Source organism: Mustela nivalis, assembly GCF_964662115.1.
Source record: "Mustela nivalis genome assembly, chromosome: 11".
Classification (NCBI taxonomy): Eukaryota; Metazoa; Chordata; class Mammalia; order Carnivora; family Mustelidae; genus Mustela; species Mustela nivalis.
Genome location: NC_139030.1, coordinates 20,972,328 through 20,993,537, shown reverse-complemented (window position 1 = coordinate 20,993,537; position 21,210 = coordinate 20,972,328). Strand labels below are relative to the sequence as shown.

The 21,210-nt window shown below is 38.0% G+C and overlaps 1 protein-coding gene across 1 annotated transcript in view; it reads left to right on the top strand.

Annotated features, from left to right (window-relative positions):
• MCM6 (minichromosome maintenance complex component 6) overlaps positions 1-18,886 on the top strand; it is a 36,619-nt gene extending 17,733 nt beyond the window's left edge. The window contains exons 9-17 of the mRNA XM_082689329.1: positions 3,260-3,401; positions 4,114-4,221; positions 5,235-5,390; positions 7,712-7,840; positions 9,113-9,274; positions 11,131-11,266; positions 12,277-12,432; positions 14,660-14,799; positions 18,424-18,886. Coding sequence (XP_082545455.1) covers positions 3,260-3,401; positions 4,114-4,221; positions 5,235-5,390; positions 7,712-7,840; positions 9,113-9,274; positions 11,131-11,266; positions 12,277-12,432; positions 14,660-14,799; positions 18,424-18,540 — 1,246 coding nt within the window. The 3' untranslated portion in view covers positions 18,541-18,886. The remainder of the gene's footprint in view (positions 1-3,259; positions 3,402-4,113; positions 4,222-5,234; positions 5,391-7,711; positions 7,841-9,112; positions 9,275-11,130; positions 11,267-12,276; positions 12,433-14,659; positions 14,800-18,423) is intronic.
• Positions 18,887-21,210: the final 2,324 nt, after the last annotated feature.

Sequence of the window (21,210 nt, the reverse complement as noted above, 5' to 3'; positions counted from 1 at the left end):
AGCCCCGCATCCGGCTCTCTGCTCAGCACGGAACCTGCTCCATCCCCCCACCCTGCCTCTGCTTGCCTCTCTGCCTACTTGTGATCTCTCTCTGTCAAATAAATAAAAATCTTTAAAAATAGGAAAAAGGATGAGATCCCAGATCATCGCAGTAACATTTTAAATAAATAAACAGTAACTTCACATTCATCCCAGTCCCAGCCCTTAGCAACCACCATCCTTTCTGTCTCTAAATTTGATTGTTCTAGATTTCTCGTATACATGGAATCATATACTATTTGTCCTTTTGTGACTGGTTTATTTCACTTAGCATAATATTCAGGGGCCATCCATGTTGTAGAATGTCTTAGAATTCCTTTCTTTTACAAAAGTGAATAATAATTGCTTGTATGGATTTACCACCTTTTGTTTTATCTCTTCATCCATTGATGGACATTTGTGAATAAGACTGCTGTGAACATTGATGTGCATGTATCTGTTGAAGTCTCTGCAGTTCTTTGGGATCATTTGAGCTCTTAAAATTTAGGTCCTTTAGGTGCCTGGGTGGCTCAGTTGGTTAAGCATCTACATTTGTCTCAGGTTATGATCCTGAAGTCTTGGGTTCAGCACCACATCAGGCTCTGTGCTCCATGGGTAGTCCGCTTCTCCCTCTCCCTCTGCTCCTGCACCCACTACTGTTCTATCTCACTCTCTCTCAGATAAAAAACAAACAAATAAATTAGGTCCTTGATCCATTTTGAGTTAATTTTTTACATCGTATGAGGTAGGGGACTTTATTCTTTTGCATGTGGATATCCAGTTGTTGAATGCCAAGGCTATTCTTTTACCCTGTTGAATTGTTTTTGGCACCTTTGTTGAAAATCAGTTGACTATAAGTATCAGGGTTTATTTCTAGACTCTCAGATATATTTCATAATCTCTATGTCTGTCCTTAGGCCAATACCGCATTATCTTGATTATGATAGTTTTGTAGTAAGTTTTAAAATCAAAACTGTGAGTCATCCAACTCTTCTTTTTCCAGGTTGTTTTGGCTATTTTGGGTATCTTGAGTTTTCGCATGAATTCCGTTTTATTTATTTATTTTTTAGTTTGTTTTAGAGGGAACGCACAAGAGTGGCAGGGGGAGGAGCAGAGGGAGAGAGAGAAAAAGAATCCCAAGACGGCTTCACACCCAGATTGGAGCCCAGTGTGGGGCTCGATCTCACAACCCTGAGATCTTGACCCAAGCTGAAATCAAGAACCAGACACCCAACCAGCTGAGCCACTCAGGTGCTCCCTACATGAATTGTAGGATCCACTTTGTCAGTTTCTACAAAGAAGCCAGTTGTGATATTAAGTGATTGCATTAATCTGTAGAGCAATTTGAGGTATATTGTCTTTTTAACAATTTTAAGTCTTTTGATCCATGAACATGTGATCTCTTTCCATTTATTTAGGTTTTAAAATTTTTTTCAACAGTGTTTTGTAGTGTTCACAGTATAAGCTAGTGCTTCTTTAAATCTGTTCACAAGTATTCTTTTTCATGCTATTGTAAATAGAACCATTTTCTTATTTTCATTTTTGGCTTATTCATTGCAGGTGTAGAGAAATACAATAGATTGTGGATCTTTATCTTGCAACCTTGCGCAAGTACTTATTTATTGTTTTAGTGGATTCCATAGGGTTTTTTTTTTTTACCTACAAGGTCATGTTATCTGGGAATAGTGATAGTTATTCTTCCTTTCAAATATAGGTGCCTTTTTTTTTTTCCCTAATTGCCCCAGCTAGACTTTTCAAGTATAATATTGCAGAAATCACAAGAGTGAACATCTGTATCTTCTTCCTGAACTTAGGGAGAAAGAATTCATCCTGTTACCATTAAGTATGATGTTAGCTGTGGGTTTTCAAAGATGCCCTTATTAAGTTGTGGGAAAGACTCTTCTATTTATAGTTTGTTGACTTTTTATTATAAAAGGTGTTGGATTTTGTCACATGCTTTTTCTGCATCTGTTGAGATCCTTCTTATCCTTTATTCTGTTGATACAGCATAGTGTTGAGTTTTAGATCTTAAACCAACCCATTACTTTGGAATAAATTTCAGGTACAGTTTTGTCTTGTTTTGTTTTTTAGATTTTTTGTTTATTTGTTTATTTATTTGGCAGAGATCACAAGTAGGCAGAGAGAGAGGAAGGGAAGCAAGCTCCCTGCTGAGCAGAGAGCCTGATGTGGGGCTCGATCCCAGGAACTGGGATCATGACCTGAGCCAAAGGCAGAGGCCTTAACCCACTGAGTCACCCAGGCGCCCTTGTTTTGTTTTTTAAATCTCTCTCTCTCTCTTTTTTTTTTTTTAAGATTTTATTTATTAGGGGCGCCTGGGTGGCTCAGTGGTTAAGCCGCTGCCTTCGGCTGGGGTCATGGTCTCGGGGTCCCGGGATCGAGTGCCGAATCGGGCTCTCTGCTCGGCGGGGAGCCTGCTTCCTCCTCTCTCTCTCTGCCTCTCTGCCTACTTGTGATCTCTCTCTCTGTCAAATAAATAAATAAAATCTTAAAAAAAAAAAAAAGATTTTATTTATTTATTTGACAGAGAGAGAGAGATCACAAGTAGGCAGAGAGGCAGGTAGAGAGAAAGTTGGGGGTAAGCAGGTTCCTCGCTGAGCAGAGAGGCCAATACGGACCTTGATCCCAGGATCCTGAGATCATGACCTGAGGCAAAGGCAGAGGCTTAACCCACTGAGCCACCCAGGCACCCTCTTGTTTTTTAAGTAGAAGGCCTTCTAATAGATTATTGTTGTCAAACTTTTTTTTTTTTTTTTTAAGATTTTATTTATTTATTTGACATATCACAAGTAGGCAGAGAGGCAGGCAGAGAGAGAGGAGGAAGCAAGCTCCTTGCTAAGCAGAGAGCCCAATGTGGGGCTTGATCCCAGGACCCTGGGATCATGACCTGAGCTGAAGGCAGAGGCTTTAACCCACTGAGCCACCCAGGCACCCTGCCAAACTTTATTATTGAAGACTTCTTTTAAAATGATGTTCTTGTTGTGTATGAACTTCATCTTCCATTTGACAGGAATGTATTTAAGTTGATTTAAAAGACCAAAGGAGATATAAGGCTTTCTGTTTAGTCTGTGATATATATATCTTTATGAATTGATTATGTTTAATACCTCTCTCAGATGTTCTTTAAGAAATTTAAATTTTTGATTGACATAAGCTTGTTGGCTGACATTTCTAGAAAGGACGCTTATAATCATGTGTTAATGAATATGATAACTTTGAACAGGCATGTGGAGGAGTTCAGTCCCAGAGCTGTCTACACCAGTGGCAAAGCATCCAGTGCTGCTGGCTTAACAGCAGCTGTTGTAAGAGATGAAGAATCTCATGAATTTGTTATTGAAGCTGGAGCTTTGATGTTGGCTGATAATGTAAGAATCTTTTATACTTTGGGTTATAAAGAAATCAGAATAGTCCCTATGCTATCAAAAAGGGCTGTAACTTTCTATTAAAGAGATACCCTTAAAAAAAAACATTTTAGTAAATGATTCATAATTTCATTAATCTTGAATTTAATTGAGATTGTCATCATTAATTACTTCTTGGGCTCTGGAATGTATCACCTGCCCTGAGCCTGTGTTTGCGGTGACTAATAGTTCCCAGCATTTGTTCCTTTCCAGACCATGACACCTTTATGGGTATGTTTCTTGCATTTTACATGTATTTGACATAGATCTGTTAGATCTGTAAAGGCATATAGGCTATACCTCTATGTTTATAGATTTTATGTTCCAACTTTACCCTTCACTACCCCAGTCTAAAATCAATGCTCAGGTGCCAGAATATTTGACCCAGAGATTTACACAAGGTTTTGATGTTGAATAAGAATGCAATAAGTAACCATATATAACTATAACTGAATATAAGTAATCTTGCTCTTGGTTAAAATGAGTCAACATATATGGTTTCTTCTAGCTCTGGAATCTGTCAAACTATCCTACTCTAGTAGAGGAAATTAAGATTACTTACTTACCTTAGAGTTGTTTAGAGAATGAAAAGGTCTCTGTGGTAGCAAACTTGAGTTTATGTTTGCCATTTGGCATCTCAGAGGCAGTTTCTTATGCTAATTTGTTTGGTTACAAGGGTGTATGTTGTATTGATGAATTTGATAAGATGGATGTGCGGGATCAAGTTGCTATTCATGAAGCTATGGAACAGCAGACCATCTCCATCACTAAAGCAGGGGTGAAGGTATGTGTGTTCACTTCTGTTCTACATCATGCCTTAGGCTTAAAGACTAGTGTTGTTCTAGAGACATTCACTTGGATAAAATGTATTATTTCAACATGAAATGTTGATCATTGAAATGGGAAACATAGCCCTGAGCATTATTAATCCAAATTATAGGTACTTTTTGGGTATTTTGAAAATGTGTTGCTATGACAGAAAGCAGAGAAAGTATTGGTGAAATTTTTAGCACTTCACCTCTCAGAATTTCCATCAAGCTTCTGTATTCTTTGATAATGTGTGCTTCCAATTGCAACAAAAAATAATCAAAGTCAGTAAGATTATTTAAATGAAAATAATAAGTACAGTATTTTAACCAACTTAGGAACCAAACTTCTTAAATAAAAGTAATGCATTCAAATAGGTAAGGAAAATTTAAGCAGTGGAAAAAAATATAAATTAAAGGGTGAAATCTTCCCCTACAGCTCCTGTCACCAATAAATGTTCAGAAGTTACGGCACTTGCAGAAATATTTCGTACATAAGTAGGCATAATACATGTAAATTAGTTCTTTGCTCATTTAGGTTCATAGTTTTATTTTGGCGACCTTTCTATACCAGTACATATTAGATCCATTTAGTATTTATGTTACCACATGGTTTTCAAATCTCTGTACCCCAGTTTGGTTCATTAGGTTTACTAGACTCCTGGTCATTTTCCGCCTTTTGATTATAAGCCATATTGTAGTAAACATCCTTGAACATGCATTTTCCTGTACTTAGCTGCAAGATAAATTCCTAACAGATTGCTGGCTTAACGAGTGTGTGTGTTTGGTATCACCACCATGAATATGGGAGTACCTGTTTGCTATACATAATCAGACTTTAGTTTTGATGATTCAGTAAGTGAAAAATGATGCCTTAATATTTTGGTTTGCATTTAGTTAATTATGAGTAAGATTGAGCATTTTGTCTTGTGTTTATTGGCCATTCCAGATGTCTTTTTAAACCTTTAACAATGATTTCTTTTGTGGTCAGGCTACTCTGAATGCCAGGACATCCATTTTGGCAGCAGCAAATCCAATTGGTGGGCATTATGACAGATCAAAATCTTTGAAACAAAATATAAATTTGTCAGCTCCCATCATGTCCCGATTTGATCTCTTCTTTATACTTGTGGATGAATGCAATGAGGTAACTGTGTGAACTGTCACTGTTGGCTTCCTTTGTTATTTCCAGTTTGATTAATTGAAGGAGACAAGACTGTAGGATGTACTCTCGAACAGCTGGTGCGTACGTTCGCACTGACTTTCATTTCTCTCAGAATGGCGCAAGATTGGGAAAAATCTTTATTAAGCACATCAAAATAAGGTCACTTTAATTGCTGGTTCCACTTAATTATGTTAAGGAATATGGAGTTTTTTGTTGTTTTTGCTACTGTTTTTTATTTATTTATTTTTTTTTAACGATTTTGTTTATTTATTTGACAGACCACAAGTAGGGGGAGCAGGGGAGGGAGAAGCAGGCTCCCTGCCAAGCAGGGAGCCCAATGCAGGGCTCAATCCCAGGACCCTGAGATCATGACCTGAGCTAAAGGCAGACATTCAACCGACTAAACCACCCAGGCACCTCTGTTTTTTTTTTTAATTCTCAAGAGATGAAACATATTACAGTTAACTCCCAGCTATACTCCTAAAGAGAGGGATTTTTTTGGTTGGGTGTTGGTTTTTTCTGGTTTTTTGTTTGTCTGTTTGTTTTTAAGTAAGCTTAGAGAAAATTGGGATACCAAAGAAGTATTTTCCACCAAATCAATGACAAATGACAAAAAAATGACAAATGAGTCATTTATCTTCCTTTATCTTCCCATCCAGTTCTTGAATGTATTAAGGTTAGCTATAAACTTATGGATTTACTTGGTTAGTTATTAAAGTTACTTATACCTAGACTTAAATATTTAGCCACATTGCACAGCTCAGATGTGCACAGAAGTACAAAATGACATTATATGGAAGCTAACATTATGGGCTATACTGTTAATCACTGAGCACGAAAGTCCTACATTAGATTAGATAAAATGATTACCTCTTGCTTAAAGCATTTATTATCTAAATAAAAGCTGTATTCCATTATATGAATGTTTGGGGATCTTTAGTTTTTTATGTTTTGTTTTTTTCCCTTCACAAGTCCATGTAAATATTTAACCCAGTCCTCCTCCTTTCCCATCTCTACCCTCATAGCTGGGTGTTGTCTGATTTTCATATATTTTTGTTTATATGTGATTCTTTAATTTAGTTTTTAAACTTTTTTTTTTTTTTTTTAATATTTTACTTATTTATTTATTTGACAGAGATCACAGGCAGAGAGGCAGGCAGAGAGAAGCAGGGTCCCGGCAGAGCAGAGAGCCCTATGTGGGACTAGATCCCAGGACCCTGAGATCATGACCTGAGCCGAAGGCAGAGGCTTTAACCCATTGAGCCACCCAGGCGCCCCGCTTTTAAACTTTTTAATGGAAAATAATTTCAAACTTAAAAAACAGTTGCAAGAAATAGAATAATGCATGTAGGACCCATGTTCCCATTATTTCACATATTAACATATCTATTTGGTGCTTTTTTTGTACTGTCGGAGAGAAAGTTGCTTATTTTTAGTGCGTCTGTGTGTGTATTTTTAAGATTTTATTCACTTATTTGTAAGAGAGAGAGAGCACAAGCAGGGGGAGCAGCAAGCAGAGGGAGAAGCAGTCCCTCCACTGAGCAAGGAACCAGAGGTGGGACTTGATCCAAGGACCCTGGGATCATGACCTCAGCTAGAGGCAGACGCTTAGCCAACTGGGCCACCTAGGTGCCCCTTTTTTTATGTTAATAACAATTCTCTGATTATCTTCATATAGTCACAAGTGGCTGTATAATGTTGTGGCTAAGAGCATGAACTCTGAACCTAGACTGTTCAAATCCTGGCTCCATTATGTATTGTGATGTCAGACAAGCTATTTTACCTCTCTGGGCCTCAACTTACTTATATGTAAAATAAGGACAATATTACCTACCTAATAAGATTTTTGTGAGGGTTACATGAGTAAATGCTTCTTGACAGGGGCGCCTTGGTCACTCAGTGGGTTAAGCCTCTGCCTTTGGCTCAGGTATCTCAGGGTCCTGGGATCGAGCCCCGCCTGCCTGCCTCTCTGCGTTCTTGTGATCTCTGTCAAATAAATAAATAAAATCTTTTCTTTAAAAAATGCTTCTTGACAAACTTAAGGCAACAGTGTGGATATACGGAGCATCCAAGAAATCTTAAAGTCCGTTAATTCCTTCAAGAATATTCTTAGAGTGGGGCAAATGTATGTATTAAACTTTTTGATTTTAAATGAAACTGGTACCAAACTTTGCTCAGAAACTTACAGCTGTTAGTGGCACATTAGAGCTTGTTTTTAGCTATAAGTAATTTATTAATGCCAGGGATCATCTGGAGTGGATATTGTTGTGACTGACCAAAGTGATTTTCTTCTTCTGAATTAGGTTACAGATTATGCTATTGCCAGACGGATAGTAGACTTGCATTCAAGAATTGAGGATTCGATTGATCGTGTCTATTCTCTTGATGATATCAGGAGATATCTTCTCTTTGCAAGACAGTTTAAACCCAAGGTAACTGGCCTTTTGTACTGGAATAGGGTATTTAAGAGGGCATTAAAAAGGGTTCTGTGGAAATTAAATGAACCTGTAGTTATTTTTTTCTTTTTGAGATTTTCTGTTTTGAGAACAATGTTTCTTCAGAGAGTTGAGAAGAGGAAATTTTCTTAAAATGTGAATAATTTTCTTTTTCTTGTTAGGTGCTAATAAAAAATTTTTAATGGGTGAAGAATTTTGGATAACCAAATAAAGTAGAACATACTTTTATTTCAGCCGTTATTCCTAAGAATCTTAAAATTACATGAGCTCAAATCAATAGTCTACTGAATGTTCTTGAATCTTTCTCTAAGGAGAAATTTGGGTTCCTTTAGGTCATTGTGATGAACGTGGCTTAATATTTTACAGTAATTGATGTAGTTCATTTAATTGGATCTGTACTGGATCCAGGACATTTATTTTAAAAGTAAACTTCATAATCCATTTGTGTTTTTCAACATTTTCCTAAAACAGTATACCAAAAAAAAAAATTTTTTTTTTTTTTGAATACCAAAAAAAAAGTTTTTACACAATTGTCTGCTTCAACTTTGGGGAATTCCTTTTAGATTTTAATTATCTGTCACCTTCACTGATTTTCCACAATATGGGATTGATTCTCACTGTCCTGAAAGAAGCTTAATGAGACATTTAAAAGTAAGGGTTATTGGTCATGTCTGTTGAAGGCGGCTTTTGTTCTCTATGACTGTGTGGTAACCGGTCCTGTGACCTTAGCAGGCTTCTTTAATTAGGCTGAGTTCCTCACTCTGAAAAACTGAGTATTCTTTTAGTATTCTCACTTTGTTGTTGTTATTCAACAAATAATAAGGTTTACTGAAACAGCTGGTGTGTACGTGCATGTGTATAGACCTCTTTTTCCCCAAAGACAGCATAAGTTAATTAACTGAGTTTCAAGAATAGTTTGAGCACTAATTTGTTTAATGAGCTTTGGTATCTTGGGCTTAAAAGGTATTACATCCTATTCCACTGCTTCAGCTTGTTTTATGTCTTTTAGAAATGGCATTTGCTTAACTACCCTGTTGTATTCCTGTTTATAAAATTAGTATATGAAATTCACAGGTGTCCTTAGTTTAGTTTCTTATAAAATGCATTTCAGTGTTAATTCTTTGTTGACTTCAAAGTTTGACCCTTTCAGTTCTCCAGAGTGTCTTAACCTGGAAGGCTCTTAAACTTATGTTTAATGCAGCTCCCATTAAGTAGAAAAGCTCTGACTTTGGGGATGTTCTAAAACAGATTTCTAAGGAGTCAGAGGATTTCATTGTGGAACAGTATAAACGTCTCCGCCAGAGGGATGGCTCTGGAGTAACCAAGTCTTCATGGAGGATTACAGTGCGACAGCTTGAGAGCATGATCCGTCTCTCTGAAGCAATGGCTCGAATGCACTGCTGTGACGAGGTATCAAAGTCACTTTAATAATGGGAGGAAAGTGCAATTGATTTGTTGGTTTATAAGCATGTTTTTATCTTTGGGATGACAGTTGAATGCACATAGGATACATGATGCTAGGATTTCTCCCTTGAAAGTTGCTGTTAAGCATTTATTGAATACAGTTAGATTAATATGAAATAATCATTTGGTACATTATAGAGTACATATTGAGGTGAGTTACCATTAAGAGGTAGGTGATCCTCCTGAAGTTTTGTCAGAAAGTCAGTAGAAGACTAGTTACATCATCACATCACAGGAAGGGTGAGTACAGTGTAGTAAGTTATTTTGAGAGAGACCACATTCACATAACTTTCATTATAGTATATTGTTGTAATTGTTCCATTTTATTATTCATTATTGTTAAGCTGTTACTGTACCTAATTTAATTTAATTTGCAATTTATAATTTTAATTTATAAATTAAACTTTATCATAGGTATGTATGGACAGGAAAAAAAACAGTTTAAGTAAGGTTAAATACTACCTGTAGTTTAGGGATCCCCTGCGGTCTGGAACATAATCCCAGAGAATAAGAGAGGATACTGTGTACCATATTTTATTTATCCATTGATCCATCAGTGGACATTAGGGTCACTTCCACCTCTTGACTTTTGTGAATACTGCAATGAACATGGGTATTTATATATTTTAGATATTAATCCCTTATCAGATATCTAACATGCAGATATTTTACCCCATTCTGTGGGTTGCCTTTTTTACTCTGTTGATTATCTTGATGCTCAGAAGTTTTTGAATTGTATATTATTTCCTTTGTCATTTTTCCCTTTTGTTGACTGTTCTTTTGACACCACTATCAAATCCAATGTCCTGAGGCTTTTTTTCCTGTGTTTTCTCACATATGTTTTATAGTTTTAGGTCTTCATTCTGTTTTGAGTTAACTTTTTATGTGATATAAGGTAGGGGTCTAACTTCATTCTTTTATATAAGATATCCAGTTTCCCCAGTATCATTTTTTTTGAAGAGACTGCTTTCCCCAAGGAGTGGTCTTAACACTGTTGTCAAAAATAATTTGACCATATATTTGAGGATTTAAGGATAACCATTACTTTATTTAAGCGCAGTCATAGAATATGTCCCCCCTTACAGCATTAACACTGTAAGATGTCATCCAGGTTTTGTGTAGAAGTAGTTTGCCCATTTTCATTGCTGTGTAATATTCTGTCAGTATGTCACAATGATTCACCTATTTTGTTTTTTTTAGATTTTTTTTTTTTTTTTTTTTGACAGACAGAAATCACAAGTAGAGAGGCAGGCAGAGAGAGAGGGGAAGCAGGCTCCCCGCTGAGCAGAGAGCCCGACGCGGGGCTCGATCCCACGACCCTGGGATCATGACCTGAGCTGAAGGCAGAGGCTTTAACCCACTGAGCCACCCAGGCGCCCCAAACACCTATTCTTTTGTTAATGGATGTTTGGATAGTTTCCGATTTGGGTTCTAGTGGGATATACATGTCTTTGGGTCTATATGGTATACAGGTGTGTGTACATTTCTGTTGGGTATACACCTAGAAGTAGAATTGTTATAGGTCGTACGTGTGTTCAGTTCAGTAAAGACTGCCAAAATGCTTCCATAGTGGTTGTATTAATTTGCGTTCCCACCAGCAGTGAATGAAAGTTGTTCTACATTCTTTTCAATACTGTATATTACTAGTCTTTTTAAGCCATTCTGGTGAATTTATGGTGTTAACTCATGTTTTATGTGTGTGTGAGAAAACTAAAATGCTACTATGATTTGGTACGGAGAAAATCTGTGTAGTATATGAAGAACACTGACTTTCTTGATTTACCTCCTCTTGATTGGTTTAGGTCCAGCCAAAACATGTGAAGGAAGCTTTCAGGTTACTGAATAAGTCAATCATCCGAGTAGAAACACCTGATGTTAATTTAGATCAAGAAGAAGAGGCCCAGATGGAGGTAGATGAGAGCCCAGATGGTATCAATGGTGAGACTCTTATTTACTGTTCCGGAGTTAGGGACCAAAGTGTTCTCTGAGATGTTATGGTAAAAGTATACTTGTTGTATAGCAAAAGGGGGAAAAATGGATATTGAATTATACTTCTTACAAAGTAAAATACAATTAAATAGTTAATATAAAATATATATGCTTGAAAGACTGAAAGAAAATACACCAAAATGGTGAGAGTGGACCTAATTCCCCAGCCTTATTTATTGTTATTTTGCTTTTGAATTAAACACTTGTTCTTGAGTACACTGGACCAGACAAATACCAGGTTTTTAAATTTTGTGTATAATATTGCAAATGAACTTTTAGATCATGAAATCTTTATATCTGCCATCCTTCCCATTTAGTTTTTTTTGTTTGTTCTTTGTTTTGTTTTTGTTTGGAGAGAGTGCACCCAAACAAGGAGGAAGGAGGGACAGTGAGAATCTTTTTTTTTTTTTTAAAGCTAATCCCCAGAACCATTTTTTTTTTTTTTTAAGATTTTATTTATTTATCAGAGAGGGGAGAGCGAGCACAGGCAGAGTGGCAGCAGAGGCAGAGGGAGAAGCAGGCTCCCTGCTGAGCAAGGAGCCCGATATGGGACTCGATCCCAGGACGCCGGGATCATGACCCGAGCCCAAGGCAGCTGCTTAACCAACTGAGCCACCCAGGCGTCCCGGGACAATGAGAATCTTAAGGAGATTGCACACATGGAGTCCTTCATGGGGGCTCAATCTCCCCACCCTGAGATCATGACCTGAGCTAAAATCAAGAGTCAGACGTTTAACCGACTAAGCCACTTAAGCAACCCCTTCCAAATTAGTTTTGTCTTCACTAGTAACATTTACAAATTTGCTTCTAATTTATTTGTAGAATTACTAAATACTAAGTATAACTATATGCTTGTTTAGAAGTTATTATTAAAACAGATGTAATATACTTATAAACATTTGAGAGGGGAGTGTTGGAGGCACAAAAACAAGATTCAGATGGTTGATAATTTCACTTAGGTCATGTTGACAGCCCTGCTCCTGTGAATGGAATCAATGGCCACAGTGAAGACATAAACCAGGATTTGGTTCCTAAAGCATCCTTAAGGCTGAGCTTCCCTGAGTACTGCCGAATCTCTAACCTAATTGTGCTTCACCTCAGGAAGATGGAGGAAGGTAAGGCTCTACCTAGTGTGTGCACATGCTCAGTCATTATGTAAGTTTTATTTGCATAAACCAATTCTCTTGCTAAAGATTTGTTTTGTCACATAATAAATTGTTATACAAGCTCATTTTGGCAAAGAAAATCTTTGGGATATCATTATATCTGACAGTCTGAACATTTACCCATAGGTTCATTGTCAGATAAAGGTCATTTGTTTAATGTTCTTGGCCCATTTTAATATTTCTGGGAAGCAGAAGTTGGGATCTGATAATATGTAAAGAAGCACTTAGCAAATGTTTATACAGATGCAAAATCAGTGTTCCTTAGAATAACTTTACTTCAAATGGATGGACTCTAGGTTACTTATATTTCATAGGCAAGTAATTGAACTGAAAGGACCATATTAGCCAGTTATTTTCTACTAAAAATGAAGTAACTAAAATCCTTGTTTCTCCATAGGTAAAGTGTGATATCTGAAACTAGTACGCTTCCTTTTTTTTTTTTTTTTTTAAGATTTTATTTATTTGACAGAGAAAGAGATCATAAGTAGGCAGGGAGTAAGGAGGGGGAAGAGAGGAGGGGGGAAGCAGGCTCCCCACTGAGCAGAGAGCCTGATGCAGGGCTCGATCCCAGGACCCCAAGATCATGACCCAAGCCGAAGCAGAGACTTAACCCACTGAGCCAACCAGGCGCCCTAGTACGCTTCCTACCCTGACTGTTTTACTATGCTTTTCTAACATGCCTATCATTAATCCCCAGGCAGAAGGGAAAATGATGAAATCAAGAGGCTGAACTTAAACTTTTCATTTGGTGGTTAGCCATCAGGTAGTTCTTACTTAAAATGCTGTCTTCCCTACATATACTCTCCTCAGTATCCTGCCTGTGATGGAAGAAGAGAACAGTAGAGATTGTCTTACTAAAGGTTTGAGCCCTGTAGTTTTTGCCCTTGTTTCCTTAGAATTGTAGGCCAGTGGGAGGAAAGAGAGAAGGCAGTGAAGAGCCACTGGGACAGACAGGTGTTAGCCCCACCCTCTTCTCACATGAAAACATTTGGGAGTTCACATCTTCTCGTGTTCACATTGTATTTCATTTTTCTCCTTACCATGCAACTGAATTTTAAACATGGCAAACCATTAATCAAACAGAGATATGGTTAGCACCCGGACACTATATGCATTCCACAGACAAATTCTGCTAGGTCTTCCTTTAAAAAAAAAAAAAAAAGATACTGTTCACCCAGTCAAGTAAGTTATGAATTCTCAGTCTTCAGGTGGGCAGTCTAGTCTAGCACAGGGAGCACAACTTTTTTTTTTTTTTTTTTTTTTAAGATTTTATTAACTTATCTTTGCAAGAGAGAACACAAGCGCAAGCTGGGAGGAGAGGCAGAGGTAGATGCAGACTCCCCACTGAGCAGGAAGCCCAATGTGGGGATGTGGGACTGATCTAAGCCACCCTGTACAGGTGCCCTGTACAGGGAACACAACTTTAAACCAAGAAGGTCACTTACCAAGAACATTTTAGATAATGAAATTTCAGTACATGCAGAGTAAAACTTTTCAAAGGCATTGTCAGTAAAGCTGGAATTTTCTTGTCTTGATTTTATATTTTATTAGCAATCGCTAGAGTCAAGACTAAGTAGTTTTCTTTTATTATACTTTGTTTCTATAGTAGTTATATTATCCAAGTTCCAGCTTTTCTTATGACATTTAAGTTCTGCTTTGAACTCTTAAGTAGACAGTCATCCAATGTAGATAGACCTTGCTGAAATAAATTGGTAGTTTTTTATTTTGAGTACATTTCTTGGCTGATCCCAGCTGCATAAAGTCTTCCTTGTTCCAAAAGGAAGAGTTATGTTTAAGAAGTTTTGTTGCTGTTGCTAATTTATGCTTTCAGCTGCTGTTGGCAAACGTTCGCATGGGTGATGAAGCATAGAAGGTGAAGGAAACATGTTCATAGTTTGAAATCCTAATAGCTTTTAGAAACTTGTTTCTTATAATCTCTATTTTATTAGATTTTTTTCCTCAGGATAAAGTGAAGCATAATTTAATACAAGTAATATGACAGGTTATTTCAAGCTTATGCTGAAACATTGCAAATCCTACTTTAGCAGATACACTTTCTGACAGGTTGATGGTTATCTAATCTGTACATTATCTTGTATATGCAAACCCTACAGATTGGCAATATAGCTTGCTAGAAGGAAAATTTAATCCTTTTGAAATGTATTTTTTGTTGCAGAAGAGGATGAGTCGGCATTAAAGAGGAGTGAGCTTGTTAACTGGTACTTGAAGGAAATCGAATCAGAAATAGATTCTGAAGAGGAACTTATAAATAAAAAGAGAATCATAGAGAAAGTCATTCATCGACTCACCCACTATGTATGTACAGAACTACTCTTGCGTGATTATTAATGAGGGCGGGAGTCCATGCCTTATACCTCTGGTTCATAAATGTTCATTTTTTGTGTGTTCTTGGGATCTAGTCAAAATTATGAGTTGTTAAAAAAGAGAATTTACAGCGGTTAATTGACTTCTTTCCTCTGCTGAAACAGCAGAACCTAAGTTAAATCTGGGAAGGTGGAATTCGGATCTTACTGAGCATTTTTAACTAATGTTTTCTACTCCCTTAGCCGTAAACCTGCAAGCATTCTGACCCCCATCTCTTCTTTACTGTTTCTTCTCCCCATATCCTTCTACATCACTGAGCTTACATGTGGTCTGTCCCAATGATCACTCTTTTCTCAAACTTTAAGCTGTAATCTCTGTTTTACTTGATTGGTGAAAACCCTACATTGGTTAAATATAATTCTTCCACTATACTGCATCTGAGCAGTTAAAAGTATCTGGAGAAAGACAGACAAATCACGGGCCATGTCTTACTTTAAATTTATGACCACTAATCTCAAACGGACCGTTGTTTACTGCATCTTACAACCTCACACTGGCACTGCCCAGTGCTGTGACTTCTCCCACTCTCATATGGGACCATTACAGGCATACCTCCTCCCTCCTCACATCAGTTGGTCATTCTCTATATTCAGCCTGTCTGTAACACTTGTCACTTTTTTTTTTTTTTAAGATTTTATTTATTTATTTGACAGAGAGAGATCACAAGTAGGCAGAGAGGCAGGCAGAGAGAGAGGAGGGGAAGCAGGCTCCCTGCTGAGCAGGGAGCCCGATGTGGGACTCGATCCTAGGACCCTGAGATCATGACCTGAGCCGAAGGCAGCGGCTTAACCCACTGAGCCACCCAGGCGCCCCAACACTTGTCACTTTTGATTGCTCCTTCTAAGTCATCATATTCTCCTGGTTCTTCTCCTATCTTGCTAGTTATTTCCACTTAGTCTCTTTTCTCAAATCTTGTAACTTTTTAAATGGAGTGCTATTTCAGTCCTCAGACCTCTTCTCTATTTACATGGATTACCTGAGTGATTTTGTTTGGTTCTATGAGTTTAAACCCATCCACTAATGACTCCCAGATTTAGCTCTTAAACCTCTTCTTTAAACTCCAGATGTCTAGCCAGCTGCCTTCTTGTGAACTGTAGGCATCTCACACTCACTGTGTTCAAAACAGTTCTTCCCCCCACCCCCGCAGGATTCCCATTTACTTACTTGTTCTAAGCCTTCTACCTTAGAATCATCCGTGATTCCAATTTCCACTCATAGCTTCTCCTTTTAGCAGCAAACTGTGTGAGCCCTGCCTTCAGTATGTGTATTGTGTTCTGTTCTCCCCACCTTTACATCTTTAGCTACTTTGCCTAGACTTTGACAGGAGCATCTTAACTGTCCTCCTGTTTAGTGGCTCCGTGTCCAGCAGCCAGACAGATCTTTTAACAAATCAAAATGTTTTAGGGCCCTACCTTCCAGTCCTTCCCTCATGTTTACAATAAAATCTCGTCTCCGTACCATGGCCTGCAAAACTTACACAATCAAATCCCCTGTTCACCTCATTGCATAGGACTCTTCCTGTTGCTCCGCAGGGGTGGTGGCCTTGTCGCTATTCTTAGACACACCAAACATGAAGACATTTCACTTGTCCTTTGTCTCTTTACCCAGATCCCCTCTTCCATTCTGATGTCTGCTCGTATGTTACCTCCTCAAAGAGGTGATTCTTGCCTGGGCTGTCAGAATAAGAGCCTCCTTAGTAGCAATCCCTGATCTTGCTTCCTGTTACTTGATAGTGCTTATCATTGTCTGGTGGTAGGTGTTCAGTTTGTCTCATTAGAATGCAAGCACCAAGAGGGCAGGAACTTTGTTTTGTTAACTACTATATCCCCAAGATCTGTTGTGGTGCCTGGTATGTGGAAAGGTCAAATATTTGTTGAATGACTGAATTTCTGTGTTTAAATGGCAGATTCGGCTATCCTACAGTTTACTTTAGTGTCCACTGTATAAATATTATGGATGTCACATATCAGGGTTATGGATGTCACATATCAGGGTTGTGACATCTGCAAAGTCACTTACTTGTGGAAGTAGATATGAGTGTATGATTACAGGTGGTTATGTATTTGAGGAGGCCTGTTGAAAACAGCTACTCAGATCAGAATTTAATAATATCTATGAAAATAAAGCTAAATTGGGGTGGTGTGCATTCAAAGGTCTTTCTCTGCTGGGCAGTATGTTTGCACCAGGCCAGTCCTTCCCTCCCTAGTGTCTCCTGGGATCAGTGTAAGATAAAACGACCCACACAAGAAATCCACATTGGGACACGTGGTGAAATTAGCTGATCTAAATTGGGGCTACATTTTTAAGTTTACACCACCTGAGCTAGCTCACTACAAAAGACTAGAGAGATTATACTGTGCTGATGAAGTGTTCCCCACTGTGAGGGTGTGTTAATACATAAAGTGAGCTCTTGAAAGTGACAATAGTGCTCATACTGTGGAGCATTTCTGCCTTCTTTGGATCAAATCACTATTTCGTGAGTTCTCTATGGGCTTGGCAGGCAGTCCCTCTCCTTTGTGGGTTTGTCTTGTTTCGGTTTTTGAGAAAGAGAACACAAACACACATGTGCCCTGGGGGGAGAGGGGGTGGAGAAGGGCAAAGCGAGAAGGAGAGAGAATCTTAAACAGCCTCCATGCCTGATCTGGGGTTTAATGTCACAACTCTGACATCATGATCTGAGCTGAAATCAAAAGTCTTTGGATGCCTAAGCAACTGAGCCACCCATGTGCCCCTCATTTGTTTGGGTATTTTAGAGTGACTTATAGGTACATGTGGCATATTCTACCTTTTATTAGCTCATAGCTCTGAGTGAAAATTTTTCCATGTTAATTATCTTTAGGTTCTACTTCTAACTGAATTATGAATGGATGGTATATGAAAGAGTTCAGTGGCCAGTGATTAAAAATTAACATAAGTGAAATTAAAACACTTAGTGATAAACAATGATAAGCATATTTATCAAGAGGATTTTGCAGTTGCATAATCTTAAACTTCATGCATTGTATGTTTTTTTTTTTTTTTTTTTTTTTTTTTTTTTTTTTAAGATTGTATTTATTTATTTGACAGGGAGAGACTGAGAGTGAATAATAGGGGTAGTAGCAAGCAGAGGGAGAGGGAGAAGCAGGCTTCCTGCTGAACAGTGAGCCTGATGTGGGGCTTGATCCCAGGACTGGGATCAAGACCTGAGCCAAAGGCAGACGCTTAAATGACTAAACCATGCAGGTGCCCCTGTCTTACCTTTTTTGAAATTATATTTACAAGCTGTAGTGTGCCAGGAAGCCTTACTAAAATCACAATGTCTGCTGAGATTATCTGTGTATTTTGTAATTTTTCAGAAGAGGTTTATGGTATGAAAAGGTCTGTATCCTAGTGGGAAAGGAGTTTTAACAGAATCTTGGTAAAGATTTTCAGGGATAGTCCTTTTTCTTCTAACTTCTTCTGAAGGGGAAATGGAAGAAAATGCTAATACCAAACACTCAGGAGGGTCAAGTTCTATGGATGGGGGAATTTTTACAATATTGCTGGAAAGCTGAAGACAAATGTTTGTGTTCACAGGACCATGTTCTAATTGAGCTCACCCAAGCTGGATTAAAAGGCTCCACAGAAGGAAGTGAGAGCTATGAAGAAGATCCCTACTTGGTAGTTAATCCTAATTACTTGCTTGAAGACTGAAATATTGAAAGTAATTAACCAAGAGATTGTGGCCCCTACTTCTTGGCCTGGAGTCCGGATGTAGCTCTACTAGCAAGAGAAATGTTTCTGGGAGCAAGGGTTCAGGAAGGTTTATTTGGAGGAATAAGAGCCTAGTTGGTGTCCTGAGTGTCATATTCCTATAATGTGCTTTATATTAACATAAACTATGTTTCTTGTCTAAATGAAGTTGGAACCCAGTGTGTGCTTTCTGTAAGCAAGACCGTGTTTTCACATGTATAGGTAAAGGTCCAGTACTTCTATGGTATGTGAATAACTTGCCAGCTACTGTTTTTTTTGTATAAGAATAAAACATTTGTGTCCTGCCGTTGTCTGTTGGATTTATTTCCTCCCTTCTCTAATTACTGCTTTCATCTGCAGTTGACCCTTGAATAACATGGAGGTTAGGGGCACCAGATCTCCCAGACAGTCAAAACTCTGTGTATAACTTTTGACTTCCCAAACACTTAACTACTAATGGCCTACTGTTGACTGGAATTCTTACTAATAATTTATATAGGTGACTAACATGCATTTTTTATGTTATATGTATTATATATTATATTCTTAAAGTAATACATTTTTTAACTTAAATTTTTTCAGTATTTCCAGGCTACAAAGTTTGTCTACAAATTTTTTCAAATTGTTGTAGATCTCTAAAAAAATTTTCCAATATAATTATGGAAAAAATTTGTGTATAAATGGACCCACACAGTTCAAACTTGAATTATTGGTGGAGGGGGCGCAGTTGTACTCACAAACATGAGTCTTTCCCTTTTGTTTAATGTGAGGCAGGTGGGTGGAAGTGTATAGCATTGTAAGCCTCTAAGATAAGGTTCCTGTGAGGAGTCCTTATTAGAATTCGTATGACTGGATAAGGGGCTTTAGGGATTACTTTCCAAAATGAAGTCCAGTTCTGCGTTTTATTTTTTAGCACAGTCTATAAAAATTAAAACTTTATTCTACTTTTCTCATCATTAGAATGTTCATGATGTAGCAGTTCACACTGTTGCACCTTTTAACAACAGATGGCATTTGGGGGCCTGCAGGACTAGTTGGGGAATGTTTACATGTTGTATGTGAGTTCACTAATAATAACTTCACTCTCCAGTGGCTTGAAAACAATAGAGTGAGGAGAACTGGGAATGGATGGAGAAATTGCACAGTTAGCAGATGCAGACTATAAACTCCTCTGCCAAAGATACGTTCCTAACTAATGAAGGAAGAAGCTGTGGGGAAGAGGAAACCAGGGTATAGGATATCAAGCTTCCTATTGAGGCAGTTAGGAGATGCTAGCATAAGGCACAGACAAATAACAGGCAGGACATTGGGTAACAGCTAGTAGAAACTTGGGACAGCAACAAGCCCTCTCTGTCCTGACTCCCACCATGATAAAATGAGATGGGGAGGTCCTGGGGGGGGGGGGGGGAAGCCGACTGACAGAAATTTGAACTTTAATTTGATCAAATATTTACCTAAAAGGGAATTTGAAGCATAGGAAAGATGAGTATTTTGGTGAATTCTCTTACCAAATTTGCCATTTGGGTAGGGGCTTCCAGAGCATAGTGATGTCATTACTATAAATAAAGCCTCAGTTTTTGCATGTTACTTGTCAAGGAGGTAAAGTGGCTAATGGATGATGGAGCATGTATTGAGATCCTTATGAAGAAATTAGACACATGTTAAGTAAATGGATAGATGTGTGTGGTTGGGTTTTGTTTGTTTTTTTTTAAGATTTTATTTACTTGTCAGAGCACAAGCAGGCAGAGTGGCAGGCAGTGGCAGAGAGAAACAGGCTTCCTGCTGAGCAAGGAGACCGATATGGGATTCAATCCCAGGACCCTGGGATCATGACCTGAGCTGAAGGCAGCAGCTTAACTGAGCCACCCAGGCATCCCTGTAACATGTTTCTGAATTGGAAGACTTGAATGTTATAGGGTAACTGATCTATAATGTATTTCCCTTGAAATCACAGATACCATCAATGGGGAAATGACTACATAAATTGTGGAACAGCTGTACTGTAGGATACTCAAACAAAAATGGGGTAAACCTGTATGTTTGAAATGGAAATACCTCCAGGAAACATGGGGGAAAATGTGCAAATATAGGAGTGCCTAAATATATAAAGGAGTACCTTTATAAGAATATATATATATACCTAAATATATAAACCAAGTATTAACACAACTAAAGGGAAAAATAGGTAGCAGTATATAATAGTAAGGAGGCTTCAGTACCCACTTTGATCAGTGAATAGATAATCCAGACAAAATACCTGTGAAGAAACATTGACTTTAAAAGACCTATTAGACCAGATGGACTTAACAGGCATACACAGGATAGTCCATCCAAAAGTAATAACATACATTCTTCTTAAGCACAAAGGGAACATTCTCCAGGGTAGATCATGTTATGCAACAAAATAAGTCAATACATTTAAGAAGATTAAAATCATTGAGCATCTTTCCTGACCATAATACATTGTGAAATTAGAAATCAATTACAGAAGAAAATGGGGATGCCAGGGTGGCTCAGTCAGATAAACCTATGCCTTGGGCTCAGGTTGTGATCCCAGAGTCCTGGGATTGAGTCCCATGATGGGCTCCCTGCTCCACAAGGAGTCTGCTTTTCCCTCTCTTCCTAACCCCC